Source organism: Gastrolobium bilobum, unplaced genomic scaffold (genome assembly GCF_033153095.1).
Source record: "Gastrolobium bilobum isolate Gb01-03AN ecotype WA unplaced genomic scaffold, APGP_CSIRO_Gbil_v1 utg4848, whole genome shotgun sequence".
In the NCBI taxonomy this organism is placed as follows: Eukaryota; Viridiplantae; Streptophyta; class Magnoliopsida; order Fabales; family Fabaceae; genus Gastrolobium; species Gastrolobium bilobum.
The window spans coordinates 102371-119042 of record NW_026899359.1 but is presented as its reverse complement, the minus strand read 5'-3'; the positions used below and the strand labels follow the sequence as shown (position 1 = coordinate 119042).

General features: G+C 38.0%; 2 protein-coding genes across 4 annotated transcripts; both read right to left on the bottom strand.

Annotated features, from left to right (window-relative positions):
* Positions 1 to 371: 371 nt before the first annotated feature.
* Positions 372 to 14362, bottom strand: LOC133289843 (OVARIAN TUMOR DOMAIN-containing deubiquitinating enzyme 6-like). 3 transcript variants are annotated; one of them, XM_061487846.1, is made up of 10 exons: positions 14280 to 14362; positions 14036 to 14085; positions 13076 to 13947; positions 12316 to 12477; positions 11111 to 11188; positions 2378 to 2456; positions 2151 to 2296; positions 1846 to 1911; positions 1582 to 1756; positions 372 to 857 (listed from the first exon to the last, which is right to left on the bottom strand). In XM_061487846.1, the coding sequence occupies exons 3-10, from the start codon at positions 13760 to 13762 to the stop codon at positions 643 to 645; spliced, it is 1608 nt and encodes a 535-aa protein (XP_061343830.1). In that variant the 5' UTR covers positions 13763 to 13947; positions 14036 to 14085; positions 14280 to 14362; the 3' UTR covers positions 372 to 642. The 3 variants fall into 3 exon arrangements, 2 of the variants coding, with proteins under 2 accessions (XP_061343830.1, XP_061343831.1); XM_061487847.1 differs by having other exon boundaries at positions 372 to 854; positions 13076 to 14085; positions 14280 to 14353; XR_009748538.1 differs by having other exon boundaries at positions 717 to 967; positions 1057 to 1756; positions 13076 to 14085; positions 14280 to 14353.
* Positions 14363 to 15617: 1255 nt separating this feature from the next.
* Positions 15618 to 16166, bottom strand: LOC133289824 (putative F-box protein At1g67623). Its single transcript, XM_061487829.1, has one exon. The coding sequence runs from the start codon at positions 16164 to 16166 to the stop codon at positions 15618 to 15620; it is 549 nt and encodes a 182-aa protein (XP_061343813.1).
* Between the last annotated feature and the right edge of the window lie 506 nt (positions 16167 to 16672).

The following is a 16672-nucleotide window of genomic DNA, read 5'->3' as shown; positions in this document are numbered from 1 at the left end:
TTTAAAGAAAACTTTAGTAACACTTTAATGCTTTTAAAGATTCTTTATATAATTAGGTAAAATTTCACATAAATCTTTTTTAAGTAATCTGAATCTACTATTTGTTAATTCAGAATAATTTTTTTTACTAAAATAAAAAGTGCGAAAGAGTATGTTTTCCATATAAATGCTAGCCTTTTTTCTCTCTATAATCGGTGTTATTTATTTAATTAAAAAATGCTCGGCAAGTAAAAGGAATGTTTCAGTAACTGACAGTTGGGTATGAACATTGCCAATTTTTAGAGAAAGAAGGCATACATTAATTCAAGTTTTAAAGACGAATAACGCGGTCACTTAATCCTATTTTAAAGATGATCTAATTATATAAAATTTTCTATATATCCATAAGTGACCAACCACAAAGAATATGGAGTGAAAGTAGGGGAAAAAAAAAGAAAAAAAGAAATATGAATCCCGCTCTGGGTACTGCTTTCAATAGCCAAATAAATTCATTGTTTTTCAGTTTTTTTTCCTATGGGCATCATCGATATGCTAGACACGAGAATCAACTAGAGTAAAAGATTAGACAAGATATTTATTTAACCGATTTGGCTAACATTTAAAAACTAAAGTTGTAAGATATTTATTAGACTTGATCGCTTGTCATTCAGTGGCCTTGCCTTTACGTCTGCTGCTACTGCCAGTTTCCAACAAGTAACAAACCATAGAATCAACATCATCATCCCCAAATATGCTGTATGCCTCAATCGCTTGGATGTAACTAAATCCCATTGATAGTAGCATCTGCATACTGCTGCTAAGATCAGAACCATGCTCTTTCCCATGCTCCTTCTTGCCAGCTGTGCCAGATGATCCTGCTGCTCTTATTAATACATAGTTAGCTATATATTGCAGAATACACAAATATAGTCACGGATGATTTTTTTTCTCTCACGGGGCATTACGTAAAGGAGAAATTCTTTTATGCCTGAAAATCACGATTACCAAAAATATGTTGGGAAAGTGAATTTCATGAGAATGTGAAAAAAAAAACTGTTTAATAGAGCAAAATATTACCAGGAATGCTGGAAAAGTGAATTACCCCAACTGCATTGCTGGCATGCCACTAGCGCGGGAAGAAGGGAACAAAAAAACAACAAAATGGACTTGGCGCTAGCCTCCCCACCACCACGCCACTAGCGTGGGAAGAAGGCAGGAATATGGACTTGGCGCTAGTGGCGACATCGCCGCGCCACTAGCGCGGAGGTCAAAAATAGTGGGAATCCAAGCGTGATATTCTTGGATAGCATTCTGGCTTAAAAATTGTTCAGAAATTAAAATAATGGAAAATCAGATTCTCGAAAAAAAATTCACAATCCTTGTACTAAACGTGGATAAATAAGATTACCAATCTTAGTTTTCTGGTAATCCAAAATTTTTCCTTGTGCCAAACGCCACCTTGGGAAAAACTTGGAATAAAACAGGCTAGACAAATATCAGAATGATCAAGTTTTACTCAATTTCATACTTTCAGGTCTTGACACTGATGTAATATACAATTTTTTTAAGCAAATAGCCCGAGTATGAGAGCGAGACACTCACTTGCTCCAGAAGATGATGGTTCAGCATTTGAGGTAGAGGACTCTCTATGGCCAAGCTGCTGCTTAAATGTACCATCTGCAACATACTCAGCTCGAGAAACTTCCATCACCATGCGTTCAATTTCCTTCTCTGTAAGCTCAAGATCAGAGTAAAATCGTCCCTCAGCTAAAAGTGCCTGTTGAAAGAAAGTAGATGAAAAATTAATGTTGTCATCATCAAATTTAAAAACCTGTTGCTCACACTATTACAATTTAAAATACTTGCATTATTGATCAGCTGGTCTTGTTGAGCTTTAATAGCAGCCTTGACTTGATCTTTGTCAACATTTGTCTGCATCATAAACACAAATGGACCATCAACCATTAGCCAACCAACTGATCAATGTGACAACTCCCAAGTTATATGGTCCCTTCCTTGAGCCTCCCAAAATCCTTATGAGGTTTTCTATAAAAATTTAATACAGAATACAATATAATTCAATTAACAGATAAACTGGAACTCTTAACGTCTCACTAGAATACAGAATATAAAAAACATAGCAAGAGGAATGATCGGGGCACAGTACTCACTCCACGAAGAGTGCTGAACCCAAGTCCAGCACCAATTGTCAAGCGCCGTGGGTCCACAAGGGAGTTGTAATGATTCCCATCATGATAACTCAGTCGAATTGGTGGTGTGTCAGTGTTGTAGCTTCCGTGAAAGATATTGATAGGTTCTGCATCAATAGTTGATGTTATTGAATAGTACATAACTCGCTCACAATTAAAGCCATCAAAATTTGAGACAGCAGCTGCACCTGTAGTGTAGGAGTACATATGAATGGGGCGATTATACATTTCACACATGGCTTGGATCTCAACATTGTTTCCATAGACCTGCCAAGAAGGATGAACGCATGTTTAAACTAAAATGGAAAGTTTAAATAGCTATTAACAACTACAAATGTATTTTCCGAAAAGGGCCAGATGTAATTTCTAATGTCCAATTTCTTTTATAAGATGTTAGAATAGGAAATATAATATTTATAGATTTGTATCGATTACGTTCTTATCTATAAATATTCTTTCCCTTATTTAGAATTTGGGTTAGATCTGGGCTTCTCACTTAAGCGCATTAGGGTCTCTATATATTATGTATCTCTTTGTATCAGTTTAATACACAACATTTTATTATTTCATATTTTCCATATTCTCAAGTTGGTACCAAAGCTCTTTTGTTATGGGGGACCCTCGCTTCCGCTAAAAAAAAAAACAGTAAGCTCACTGCTTAGGTGTTCTCTTTTCCTTGCCGTTTGTCCTTCCGGCAAGTCATCTAAGTCATGTGCCCCTTCAAATCGCTTCGTATACCTGTCAGCACCTGCATTAGCCACCAGAATCGCCGTTCGTCACTGTTAATGGTCACCGGAGAACTTTTCTGGCAACGTTTCAACCAGAACACCTGCGATCAGAACCTCCTCTCTCCGGCTACTTGTTATGTGGAAGACCCATCACCGTTAGAGCCTCCACGCGCCCCCACACATGGCTTCTTCTCTTTGCGCGTGAGCATCACGCGCCACCTTTCACCGACGCGTGTGCACTGTTCCGGTGTCCTTTTTCGGCCATTCCAGGACAGAACAACTTGATTTCTTCTCTCCTATCCAGATCTGCCCATGGTTCTTCGTGGGTCTCACTTTCGGCGTGTCTCTCTTCTTGATTGGCCATTGGTTTGTTTCTATTCTCTTGGTTATGTACTTTTTTAATTTATTTTAATGGCAGAAACTTCTCCTGTTCACTAAGAGGTTAATTTTCCTCCTCTTCCTGTCAAAAGCTCCACGGGTATCATCTCCACTAATGTTGGACCCATTACCTCCTCCAAACTGAAAGGTTCTGTTAATTACAAGAATTGGGCCACCTCTGTTCGAGTCTGGTTTTTTTGGACAGGGGTATGAGCGACATCTCACAGTTAAATCTACTGCTATTCTTAAGGAAGAAAAATCTGATTGGGAAATGATTGAAGCCAGCTTCTGAGTATTCTTTGGCAGTCTACTGGTCCAATCATTTTGGATATTTTCTATTCTTTTCAGACATGCAATGCAGTGTGGGAGGAAGCATAACACCTCTACACTAATGATGTTCAGCACAAGTCGCCCTCTCGAGTCATGTCTTAACTTAAGGATTTGCACAAATCATCTGACACTCAGATGGAGATGTATGTTGGCAACAGTCGATCTTTGATGCAGGCATACTTAGATATGTTGCCCTACCCTACTGATGCTTCTGCATATAGGAAACAGATGGAACGTCTTTTTATGGTTGCCACACTTTTTGGTCTTTCCAAGGAGTATGATAATGTCTGTGATACTATTTTGACTAGTGGGGATCCTGATTTATCACTGACTTATCAGCGCCTTCTGAACCTCAACAAGAAATTTGATCCTGCATCATCTTCTGTTGTAGATTTCACTACTCTTGTTTCCCGTACTGACTTTCGCGGGAACAGTGGAGGTGGTCATGGTAAGGGCCAGGGCAGACGTGGTCAGCAACCTCATCATTATTGTCAGCAACTTGGTCATTATAAGGAGCGTGTTACTCAAAGTATTCTCACATGCGACCCTCTCATGCTGCGAATATAGCTCAGTCAGATACTGCTTCATCTAGAACAGTCTCTCTCTTCTGCAGTTTATGCAGCGCTCCAGACTCTTCTCAGGAAGGCTTCTCAGTCTCAGCCTTTTGCTCCAGATACTGGTAATCCTGTTGCTTGTGGTTCTCATGCTACATCACTTAGTCCTTGAATATTTGACTCAAGTGCTACTGATCACCTCTATAAAGGAACTCTTTACATCTCTTATTTATTCTGATCATTTATCTTCTTTCACTCTTGTTGATGGCACTAAAGCCCCTATTCATGGGATTGGACAAGTTTGTCCAACCTCTTCTTTGACCTTGACATCTGTCTATTACATTCTTGATATCCCTTATAACTTAATTTCTGTTAGTAAATTAATCAACTCTCTTACTTGCATTGTTACCTTCTCAAACCATTCTGTTTCTTTGCAGGATCCAGGTACGGGAAAGACGATTGGAGAGGGCCATGCCATAAGTCACAGTGTCTGTTCTACCCGGTTGTGCCTCGTCCTTCAATGGCTTGTTCTTTCACAGAATCTCCATAACTCATCCCAGTCTTTCAAAAATGCAGAAGATGGTTCCTCCTTTATCCAGTCTTCAATGTTTAGATTGTCTGTCATGTCAGCAAGGGAAGTACATACGCTCCTTCTTTGCCAGTCGAATCAATAAACAAGCTGAAACTTCTTTTTCAATTATTCATTCAGATATTTGGGGTCCATGTCGTAGTTTGTCTGTATTAGGGTTTCGGTATTTTGTTACTTTTATTAATGATTATTCCCGTTGTACCTGGATTTATTTAATGAAGAATCGTTCAGAGATATTCACTATTGATAAAAAAAAATTGCCGAGATTCATACTCAATTTGGTGTTTCTATTCGTATTTTATGTAGTGATAATGCTAAAGAATATGTTTCTATTGATTTTTCTAATATCTTAGCCACAGAGGGTACTTTACACCAGACTACATGTCCTCACACTCCGCAACAAAATGGAGTGGCCAAATGTAAAAATAGACATCTCATTGAAACTACACGGACTTCTCTTATTCACATGGATGTTCCTCTTCACTTCTGGGCCGATGCAATACTTGCATCATGTTTTTTCATCAACTGCATCCCTTCATCTCTACTTAACAGTGACATTCCCTATAACTTGTTGCTTCCAGATGCTCCTCTCTATCCTCTATCCCTATACGTTTTTAGTTGTACTTGTTTTGTTCATGATCTCACTCCTGGTAAGGACAAGTTAACATCCAAAGCCTTAAGTATATTTTTCTTGGTTACTCTCGTCTTCAAAAGGGTTATCGTTATTCTCCTGATCTTAAGCGTTATCTTGTTTCCGCTTATGTCACTTTTCTTGATCAACAACTCTTTCATTCTATCCCTACTCAGTTGTCACAGGTTGATCATGTTCTATCCCAGAGGAGCGACCTATTGCTTCTATACCTAAGGACCGTCCTTTTCTCACCTATTAGTGTCGTAAGACTATGCCTCCTGTGGACTTGACTCTGGCTGACTCACCGCCCTCTCTTGTTGATTCTTCCGCTTCGGCTCCTTCACCAGAGGCTCTTCCCATTGCCCAAAGAAAAGAAAGGTATACGTACTACTCGTAACCCTTATCCTCTTTAAACTTTTTTGAGCTATGATTATCTTTCTACTCCTCATTTCACCTTTGTTTCTAGTCTTTCTTCAATTTCTATTCTTAAGACCACAGGTGAAACACTATCGCATCCAGGGTGATGCCAAGCGATGCTTGATTAGATGACTTCACTTCATTCCAATGACACTTGGGATCTTGTTCCTGCTCCTCTGGAGAAGTCTATTATTGGTTGTCAAGGTTGGGCCTGATGACCATATTGACCATCTCAAGGCGCGCTTAGTAGCCAAGTGGACTCTCGCGTGAGGGAATGTGTTAGAAAATAGTATAAACCATTAAAAAGCCTTCATCCACTAGCTTAAGTTATTGGGCTGAATTGGTTCTTTACATATTAGGGACTTGTGTCCCGGATTCGATCTTCACCACCCCCCACTTTCTCTTATGGAATTTCTTAGCATTGGTAGGCTGGGCTTGATGCATTATCCACCTTTCAACCCCAATCGGCTTTCTTGTGAGGGAGCGTGTTACAGATATATAAAAACCATTAATGTAGCCTTACTCACCAGCTTAAGCTTTTGGGTTAAATTGGTTCTTTACAGAAGACATACACATTACTGACATTGCTGAAATAATTAGAAAGCCACCAAATGGTTGTAGCTTGCTTGGTAGCAAGGGAGCTGAGTAAATGGAAAAGAAAGGGCCTTTGTTCGATCCCCACATGCCACCTTTGGGAGGGGTTCAAATATCTTCATTCCTAACTCGCCGTGCACTTCGCATTAGTCCCATAACCAGTTTCAAAGAGTCGAAGAATGTAGGGATATTGGGGGGAGCCAACTCGCCTCAAAGAGATATTTAGGGTTGAGTTAACTCCAAAAAAAAGAAAAGAAAAAAAGAAGAATTAGAAAGCCTAAAGTTGAATTGGGGTTCGGGGTTCACATGAACATCTTTCGAAATAAAGCAATGAAGTTCTGAGACAATCTAACTTTCGGACAGAAAAAATCGTGTCTTAATTGGAAACATTTAGAAGAGAGGCATAACAAAATAAGAGACTTTGTAATCATATCGATGTCAAGGGAGGCAAACGAAAACAGATTACGGTTCTATCAGATTTCTAGATTTCCTCTAATGGAAGATTTACTCTATACCACCGGTAAAGCAAGCCATGTTCACGAGAGTGAGAAAGAGAAGCCTATTCTCAATCAGCCTCCTCAAACTCCTATTATTCTGCTGAAGTTTCTAATGTCCGCTAATCACCAGGACAAACTTGTCAGGTCAGCTATAACCCGGTCCACTTCTTAGTTCATGAGCAATACTGCCTCTATAGCCATGGAACCTTTAACCCACACTCATTGCAAGCAGCTACAACATCCACTTGAGCTTGAAGCAGTAAAGTAGCCAGCCTCTTTGCTAGAATCAGAATATCCAACCATGAGCTCTTGATGCCCATTATAATTCTAAATGATGTGTTCACGGTACTGGTCCATGGATAAAAGCTTTCATATAACTGAACAAGCTCCTCTTTGGTTTGTCACAGTTTCACATAATGGAGCCACCCGCAAAGTCCACCAGGACAAACTCTTCCCAGCTCCCCAATAACAGCAAGTTGTGCGTCCTTTTGTAATAGCTCTATTGCAAGGACATCACTCGTCTTCTTGACACACTCCAAATGTTGCTTGTTTGCTGTTTCAGCAGCTTAGGTACTCAAATTCCTCTCCACCATCCTAAACTCCAAATGTTGCTTGTTTGCTGTTTCAGCAGCTTAGGTACTCAAATTCCTCTCCACCATCGTGAACTCTAGTTCTGCAAGCCACAATTTGGGTACTCAAATTCCTCTCCACCATCCTGAACTCTAGTTCTGCAAGCCAAAATTGTGGCTCAAGTTTAAGAACAAAATTCCCTTTCTCCACAGTCTCAAGTCTTTGGAAAGTAGAAAGATCTTTGCAAGCATTTTTCTACTCTAATTCCTTAAGTGCCACTTCGGTCTTCTCAAACAAGCCAGCATCAACGAGAAGGGATGCTGAGTTGCTATATGTTGTTCAATCTCCCGTGACTCAGACCATCCCTCCTTATCTTGTTAATAACCCTTTCAGCATAAGAAATATCATTAACAGCAGCAAGGGCTCTCATCAAGCAATCATGTGTAAGAATCTAGCACGATATTGGTAGACTTCGTTTCTTGTATGATGGAAGGAGTCTTTTCTGGTTGTCCTATTTTTGTATATAGAACCATGAGGCTGTTAGAAGACATGAAACTTAATGGAAGGCTAAGGTATTTTATCTTTTTTATGAGACTTGCTTTTTCAGTCATCAATTCCTTGCAGCAACAAATGAGAAGGGCCCCACGACATAGATGAAATTTTGCAAATTTAGGGATATAAACAAAATAATTTCCGGTAGCATCAATACCTAGAGCCTTCGCAAGCAGAACAAGATGTATAGCAAGAACAATGATGGTTCTGTTCTTGTTCCTCTTAGCCATGAATTTTGATAGCTTGAGAACAGGGTGATAGAGCTTGTGGAAGCAAAACTTCTTGAGAGGGTCTTGTTCATATTCCTCTTTCACTCTAGATGAAGTAGTTGACGTGATGAATTGGGAACCACCATCTTTTGAAGAGCTTGAAGTACGGTGGTTTCTCTATGTATTTCTTTGATCGCTTCAACACAGTCTTGTTGCGCCTGTATTGTTGAATGTTTGACACTTTCGCAAGCTTGCCTCTACGATGACTTTCTTCGTGCTGGCAGAGAGATAGGAAATGCTCAGAGTTGGCGAAACCAAACCTAACACCCTAAGTTCATCCAATTGGCACTTGGGAACCTCATTCACATGATCTCCTATGACACAATGCGAGTACTCAACAACCAAGCCACCATCAATTTCATGAGTCAATAAAGCATCCAAAGCGGGCAACACAAAGTCCTTTAGTCTGTCTGACGATAAGAATGTTGTACAAGTGTTCTTTTAGGGACGATGATATGATAACAATTGTGATACCCAAGCACAATAGATTTGTCATATACTCGTCCTTATTCCTTTGCCCGTTCCTAAAATAAGCTAGGACATGGCCCATTAGGTCAAAATGCATACCCATTTTGCAAAATTCCAATTGTGCCCTTCCTTTCTTCTTCTCTGGAACCCACTCATTTCCCTTACGATGTATGGTGAACACCCATGATAGCTCAGTTGGGAGCAACCTGCCGTCAACCATTTAAGGGCTCAATTTTGACAACTTTGGTGGAGGTAGGGCCCTTAGTGGATTGTGCATCACTCGCATTCCCACGGGATGTTGTCTCGAACTTCTTTCTTTGCTTCCCCATGATGCTACCGCTCAAACATACATCCACTTTCAGCGATAAAGGTTCAAACGACACAGTTGCTTCTCCATCTTCTGCTTCCACTACGATCTTCTCCACTAGCTTTACGGCCTCAATCATCTCTACCACCACATCATGCTTTGGTTCCATCTCAGTGTCCTGTTTAGGATTTGAATCACAAACACCCATGACAAATGTCAAGAACTAACTGCCCTAAAAGATTAAGTTGTTGGGTAACGGCAATGGTTTTGATATATCTCTCAGCACGATTCCTCATGAGTGAAGCCGTGAACCCAATTTTGGACTTTAAAGTGTGGATAATGCATAGGCTCATTTATCAATTTACCTTGAGCTAAAATTTAACTTTTTGTTATTAGAAAATTGGAATGGCAAGGATTGAACATTAAACCATTTGATCATAGACACTGATACCATATTTGTCTTAAAAACAGAAAAACCAGAAAAACCATCAAAGATCTTTTATGGTCTTTTATGACCCCGAAAATGGTATAGCGGTGTAACGGATAGCGGTATTGCCGCTACGTTGAAGTATTAATTCCACATATATTATACTAACAGTCTAATACTACACAAATATAAATGCTCAAACATAAGAAGTCACAAAAATCAAAAACGTAATTCCACAATCAATGTCAAATACAAGGAAGATAAAGGAAGGATCTAAAATTAAACATAAATGAACAATGAATTCCACAAATCAAACACATAATTCCATAATCAATGTCAAATAGCGGGTAGCATCGCGTTGCACAAATATACATGTTGCTTCCTTCCGCTCCCGGCCAGCGTCGCGTCGCGATTGTAACAACCAGCGGCAGCTACCCGCTAATGTAGCGACGCTACGGGCCGCTACTGACAACCTAGCATCACAGAATGGCGATGCGTATTGCTTGATATGATTCAATACAAAACAAAAACAATACAGATCGAACGTGTGAACAGGAACAAACCATGAACAACTCTTTGAATCGCGGAATCCTACAATTCAATTTTGTATCGCACATAGTATCAAGATTTGCGATTCAAAATCCAATAAGATTTTGGAAAGAGAAACGACCACGAAGCGGGAGATTCAAATAATCGAGAATCTGGATAGTTGTTTACAATTAGGGATTTCCCAAAATATCAATTCCCAACCAAATTCCAATTAAAAAGATTCCAATTTTCCTTTCTCCTCTTAACCAAGGAGCATTCATTTTTTTATTCTTCTTAATTCTTTCTTTCTCTTCTGAATCTTATGATTCAACATGATTCACGATACAAAAAAGCAGTCGAACAATTAACGAGCAACTCAACAACTTTGTAGGAAATAATGAAGTTTATTGATGAAAGAATACAAGAATACAAGGGCAGAGCTCTTGACAAAGGAATTCTCCCTTCATAGTGAGATTTACAACCATATCTCCAAAAGTAACTATCAATAGGGGTTATCTCCCATATATACAATATCTGTGCTTCCTTCCTAGATCACTCACGGCATAATTGTCTCATATAGCAATTGCTAACTGTTCTGGCCTCCTAAATATATCTGTAACTAACCTAGCAGCTTCTTGGGTATATTCCTTTGAGAATATGCTCTCGAAGAATTAGGTTGCCCCCATAACCACTTTACAATATAGATAACTCTTCCAAAACTAATGTGGTACAAAAAAATTAGAAGGGTTTATACAAGTGAACAACCATGATTGATGACCCACATTTGGATTAATAGGTTTGTTAAAAGCCTATAAGCATTTCAACTCCCCATTACATTAATCACACCCCTCACCTGCAGCTTTGACAATTTACCATTCTAAACTGTTATAGAAGTAATTTGCAATAAATTTATAGACAAGATAGATTGATTTATTTCCTGAGCAGAGTTCAACAATCAATAGCAAATTAAAAGGGAGAAAAATAAAGCAATCATATCCAAATGCAAAAACCTAAAATACCAACAACTGCTGGTTTTTAATAAACCAAGAAACAATAGCTGCCCAAACTATACCGTCACATACCTTATCTCTTCTTTTTCTCTTACAGTATGATGTGAAGCCTTCAGTTATAAATTGAGAAAAGTGATCTCTTTCTTGCTCCTGAAGATATAAAACCAGTAATAATTAATCCGCCAAAGTTCGATAAAACTGCAAAATTTGGGAGCAAGAGAAACATCCAGGAAGTGTCATCATGCCGCTATAATACATACTCAACACTGGACAGAGTCACAAAATACTGACGACCCACCAAAAGAGTTATATTAAGAAGTTAATTCAAATTGCTGACAATATTTTAATAGAATCAGAGAGAATAAATCAGCATATTGTAATCAAAAGCAAAACGAGAGAGAAAAAAAACTGTCCAACCAAATTAAAAGCAAGAAATCAGGAAGTGGTACAATAATTTAAGGAAGTACTACAAGTATGAGCAAATCTTCACGTATTAGTTACTGGCAAACAAAAATTAATGGAAAAAAAGGACTTTCCTGAATCAGTTTACTGGATTAGGATCAATATGCTTCTTCTACAGTAAAATGTTCAATAGAATTGTTAGCTTAGGCTTTCATCTCCTCATTTTCTCCACTAGTGTTCATTTTACCATTTCCCATGTTACTTTTCACAATCATAAGGCAGTCCTCTCTTGCATTGTTAGATCCAAAATAATAATAATAATAATAACAATAAAAGCCAATCCTGTTGAACCTATTTCCAAAACCTTAAATTTTTCTTTATTTTCTTTGTTTTCCTCCTTAAAAGCCTAATTCTATCATTTAATACTGCCTAGAGATTCCAGCATGCACATAATAAAGTATAGACACCTTCAGAACCTTCTATAACCCTCAATTAATTCATACACCCTAAAACAAGTATTCTGAAATATGATATTCTAAAACTACAACTTTGAAAGCCTTAAAAACATATGGTTGAAGCTTACCTAAATATGTAAAATATTAATAATTCATTGCGAACTACAAATGCTAAAGAGAATTAAAACCTTTCAGAATCAACAGTATTTCTTTGTTAAGGTCATTAAAACCCAAAGACATCAAATCAGCTTCTGATAAAATGAATAATCAGAGAAGCTAATGAGACATTATTTTTGGGGTTTAGCCTCTTATGTACCCAAAAAAAAAAATGAGACATTATTTTCAGCATGGTAAATTGAAGCAGATACAGTATGGATATATCCCAGAAATAAGAATAAAATAAATACAAAGTTATCATACCATATAATCTATGCACATTTGTCTGACCAAATCATACAATTCAGAATCCCCATACACCTGATCTGCAACAGCACGGAAAAGACAATTTCCATCCCCCATCATTCTTTTTACTTCATAACCTTTTGCCCTTCTGATATCAGTTTCAAACTGCCGCTCTCTTTCCTGGAACAGATGTCAATATCACTTCAAATTTTTAAAATATATGATATGATAAAGATCTCAGTAAAGGTTGTCAAGCAACAGAATTGCATTACAAAGGTTGACCTTCAACTTCAAATAGAGAAACATAACATGCAAGATTATACAAGAATACATTCTAACATCTGTAAGCAAGGCATCAAGATAATATCTCTAAGAAACCTAAGTATGAATGATCAATAATGACAAGTGTTTTATACAAATTCTATGCAACTTAATAAACTAACTACAAGATAATAGATTAATAGTATGTCTATGCTCTAAAAATATGAAAACCTAGTTGACAATTATATCAACATGATATGTCAATTATTTTGTGTCCATAACTCGGAAGAAATTCTAGAGGGATAATTAAATAATTGCTTCATTACCGTGGCTATTCTATTATAACATAGAGGAATGAACCAAATTATCTACCATATTCCTAACCAACCTCTTCTTATTATCAACTCAAACATCACGGCCTAAAAGAACCATGTAGGAAGATTAGTAGCAATATTGAAATCCAAAAGAACAGACAATATTTATCTACTTATTAACACTTGTGCAATCATCAACTTACAAATTCATCGTATGAGGAAACATAGCATGGCTTCTGTTCATCAGCACTATTGTACCCCTCACTTTCATTATGAGACCTGGGAGAAGAAGGCCGAGACCCAGCAGGCGAGGTCCTAGTCGAAACAGCAGGCCATGCAGATGCTCTCCCAGATGATCCTACAGATCCAGAATACGAAGTCCCTGACACATTCCTCCTCAAATTCAGGTTAGCAGCAGAAGGCTTTGGAGGCGGAACAGGAGGAGGAGGCGGACATGAACTACCACCACTACCAGGGAGAGAAGAAGGAAACCCACTTGAGCCCTCATTTTCTGAAACAAATCTTTCAGAAACTCTCACTCCACTCAATCCTTTCACTAACTCCCGCGGACACCCAAACTCCTCCTTAATATCATTCTCCACAACAGCTACCTCATCATCACACGAACCATCGTTCTGCTGCTCAAAATGACGACCACCAACCATCAAAAGGTCCTCACTCTTTACCTTATTACACTCACCACTCTCCAAAAGTTCATCCCCAACAACCACTCCCAGCACCTCCTCTGCACTCTCCTCATCTCTCAAAGCCGGTGGAGCCAAAACCTGCGGCTCAGCCCGCGCAGATGAAGAAGGCCCAGAAGAACGGCCCGAGTTAGGGTTCGAAGAAGAACCGCCAGATGAACCCCTTTGAACCAAGATACGAGTCATCGTAAGGCCAAAAACTTTGGCACTTTCGCAGTGAAAACTAGCTCGAGTTAAGAGTTTTAGAGAGCGTAAACCCTTGTAGAATTCATAGGTTTGTTGCGGGTTCTAGCCTTTGGGGCAGTGATGCCAATCCCTTTGCTGAACGAGTCCTTCCAGCACAGCGCCTTCAGCTCCTCGCAAAACGATCTCTGCATTCCCCTAACAATTCTCATCAGACCCAAACCTCCAAACTTTACTTTAAACAACAAAACCTTCTTTTGAGTATTCGAGTTTTACCAAAAAGAATTCCGCCGCCGAAAAATCAGTATCCTTAACAAAATCCCAATCTGCATAAGAATTTGGCAGAAAAATCAAAATATATAAGCATTTAATCGCAGGGATCCATGAAAACAAGAGGAAAACATATAATTCTAATTTCAATATTGGAATTTTAGAAAATGAAAAAACAAAAAAAAGAGAGAGAGAAAGAAGAACAAAAAAGGGGGAATGGAAGATGAAGTGTGTTGACTCAGAGTATCACCTGAGAATGAGAAAAAGGATTGATTAGGGTTTTCGAAAACGCAGAGCAGCGAACACCGAAGCGAGAAAACTCGAGAAGGAAAGGAAGGGGAGAGGTTGCAATTTAAAGGTGACGTTGTGTTTCAACAGCAACGACCCCTCCCTCGTCAACTCCTTACACGTGTCCAGTTTGCAACAGTTGACGCACGTGCAAGTTTATCATGTTACCGGTGAATTACCTGTACGATACCCGAGGGAAAAGAACAAAATCTTTGTCGCTGTCGTGGTTAATCGTTGCATTGGTGAATTAGTGCATACCTTTTGCCATCAAATTCTAAACGACACTGTGATGGTGGTATAAACATGAAGGAACAAAAAACAAAAAACACACTTGTCACGTGAATTATTAAAAACCTATAACATTCACACAAAATTTGTTAAATCAAAACTACACAAATTTTGATTAAATAATAAGTACATAATAGACAATTTTAAATACTTTTACTTCCATATTTTCTCAAGTCAAAGGAATATTAAATTTTTGTTGGTGCAAAGCATACTTCAACAACAGCAAAAAGACAAATTCATTATTCAACTTCATCACTCAATGTGCATTTTGTTTTTTCTCCACCGTAGAAGTTTCTATCATACCACTCTATACCAAGGAGAATATCTGTTGCGCGCACCAGCAAAAAATTGTCCCTTCCAATACAGAGAAAATCCTTACAGCTTTGTTCAATGCTGCATATGTCACGGATTTGATCTGCCAGATTTCTTTTGTAATTACACACAATTTTACAATTTCTTTTGTTTTGTATATTGAAATTGTTTCACCTATATATAAAACTTGTTTTTGAAATCGAAAGAAACGTATTTTTGAGGTTATATGAGGAAATCTTGAGATAGGACCATGTAATACATCTTAATACTAAACTTGTAATACATAGATTTCACAGAAAACATAAATCAGAAACAAATATAACAATATAAAATCAAAAAGAAATGCGGTAGTAAACGATGACATAGACGAATAGCTTATAACTCTCTACGAAAAACTTAAACCATTATCATCCTACAGAAAGCTTTTAGTTCAACATCTGCTTTGCAATTTTCACAGTCAATTCCATAATCATCGATATCTTCGTCCAATATCCACGGCGACCGTTGAATTAAAACTTTTGAGCAGTTTGCATCTGCTGGAATGGTAGAAGGATAGGTTATGTTTTGCAACAACTTTTCTACGCACCCACATAGATCGTATCATAGATTTGACATGGTTTCTGCACGTTTTTAATTTTCCAGAAGCATTGAGTGAAAGAAATTGATCAAATCCAAGGGTTCTTTGATCTGCATTTTCTGCTCACATCAAGAGCATGTTATACACGTACATGGCATCATCCTGACCATTCAGAGCAGCAGTCTTCAAGTTTTCAAAAGCCAAGGCGATGGAACTTGAACTTGATGTTTCTCTGAAATATTCAAGCATTCCTTCACGGTACATAATTTTAGGGTTGTTACTTTCCTTGCAACGCCTTAAGAAATATGCCTGTCGTTCTTTGTTGAACCTTTGTTCCGGTGTTAATTTCCACTCGAATACCTTTATCACATTCAAAGATCCTTCTTCATTAGGAGAAAGAACCTGTACATAATGACGAAATGGTTTTTCTGAATTGATCCATTCCAAAGGTTGCAATGCAAATTTTTCCAATGATGAATTATGATACACATAATCATGTTCTGCGACACGAAGAAACTCCTTGCAGGTCAGTTTGATGTAGGAAATATCTTCAATGGAATAAAAAGCCACCTTTGCAAATATATCCAATAGTAAATCTGTGGGTAGAGATTCTAGGGAAGGATTTTGTTGTTTTTTAGGCATTGCACAATTGGTAGAGGGAGAGTCTGCCATTGATCAATGGTTAAACAACAAAAAAGAAAAACAATGAAAAACACAAAGAAACCATGTTAGTATTTATTGTTGAAGAGAAGATGATTGATCAATGGGATGCACCAGTTGTTATGTTATGATTGTTAAGTTATGATTTCAAACATCAAACAACGTGATCCTTCGGTTTGTCATTTCATATTCCGTTACTTGTTGATAATTTTGATGAAGCATCCCAATGCTGTTCAATAAGTGTAATTAATACACATTAACATTGGAAGATGAAAAACTTTTGGTGTCCCAAATATTATAATTTGAAATGTAAATCGATGTTTCTTATTATTTCCCTCAAATATCGTAATCCAGAAAAGGATTCTTTAATAGACAGTTCCATTCCAACGTATATATGCATCGCTTCATTTTTGCTTCCATCAATTTTCCTTTGAATTGCATCGAATTCAACGTGATAATGATGAAGTAACATGACTATAATTAATAATGTGCAGGGAGGTGGAATGCAGAAAGCCATC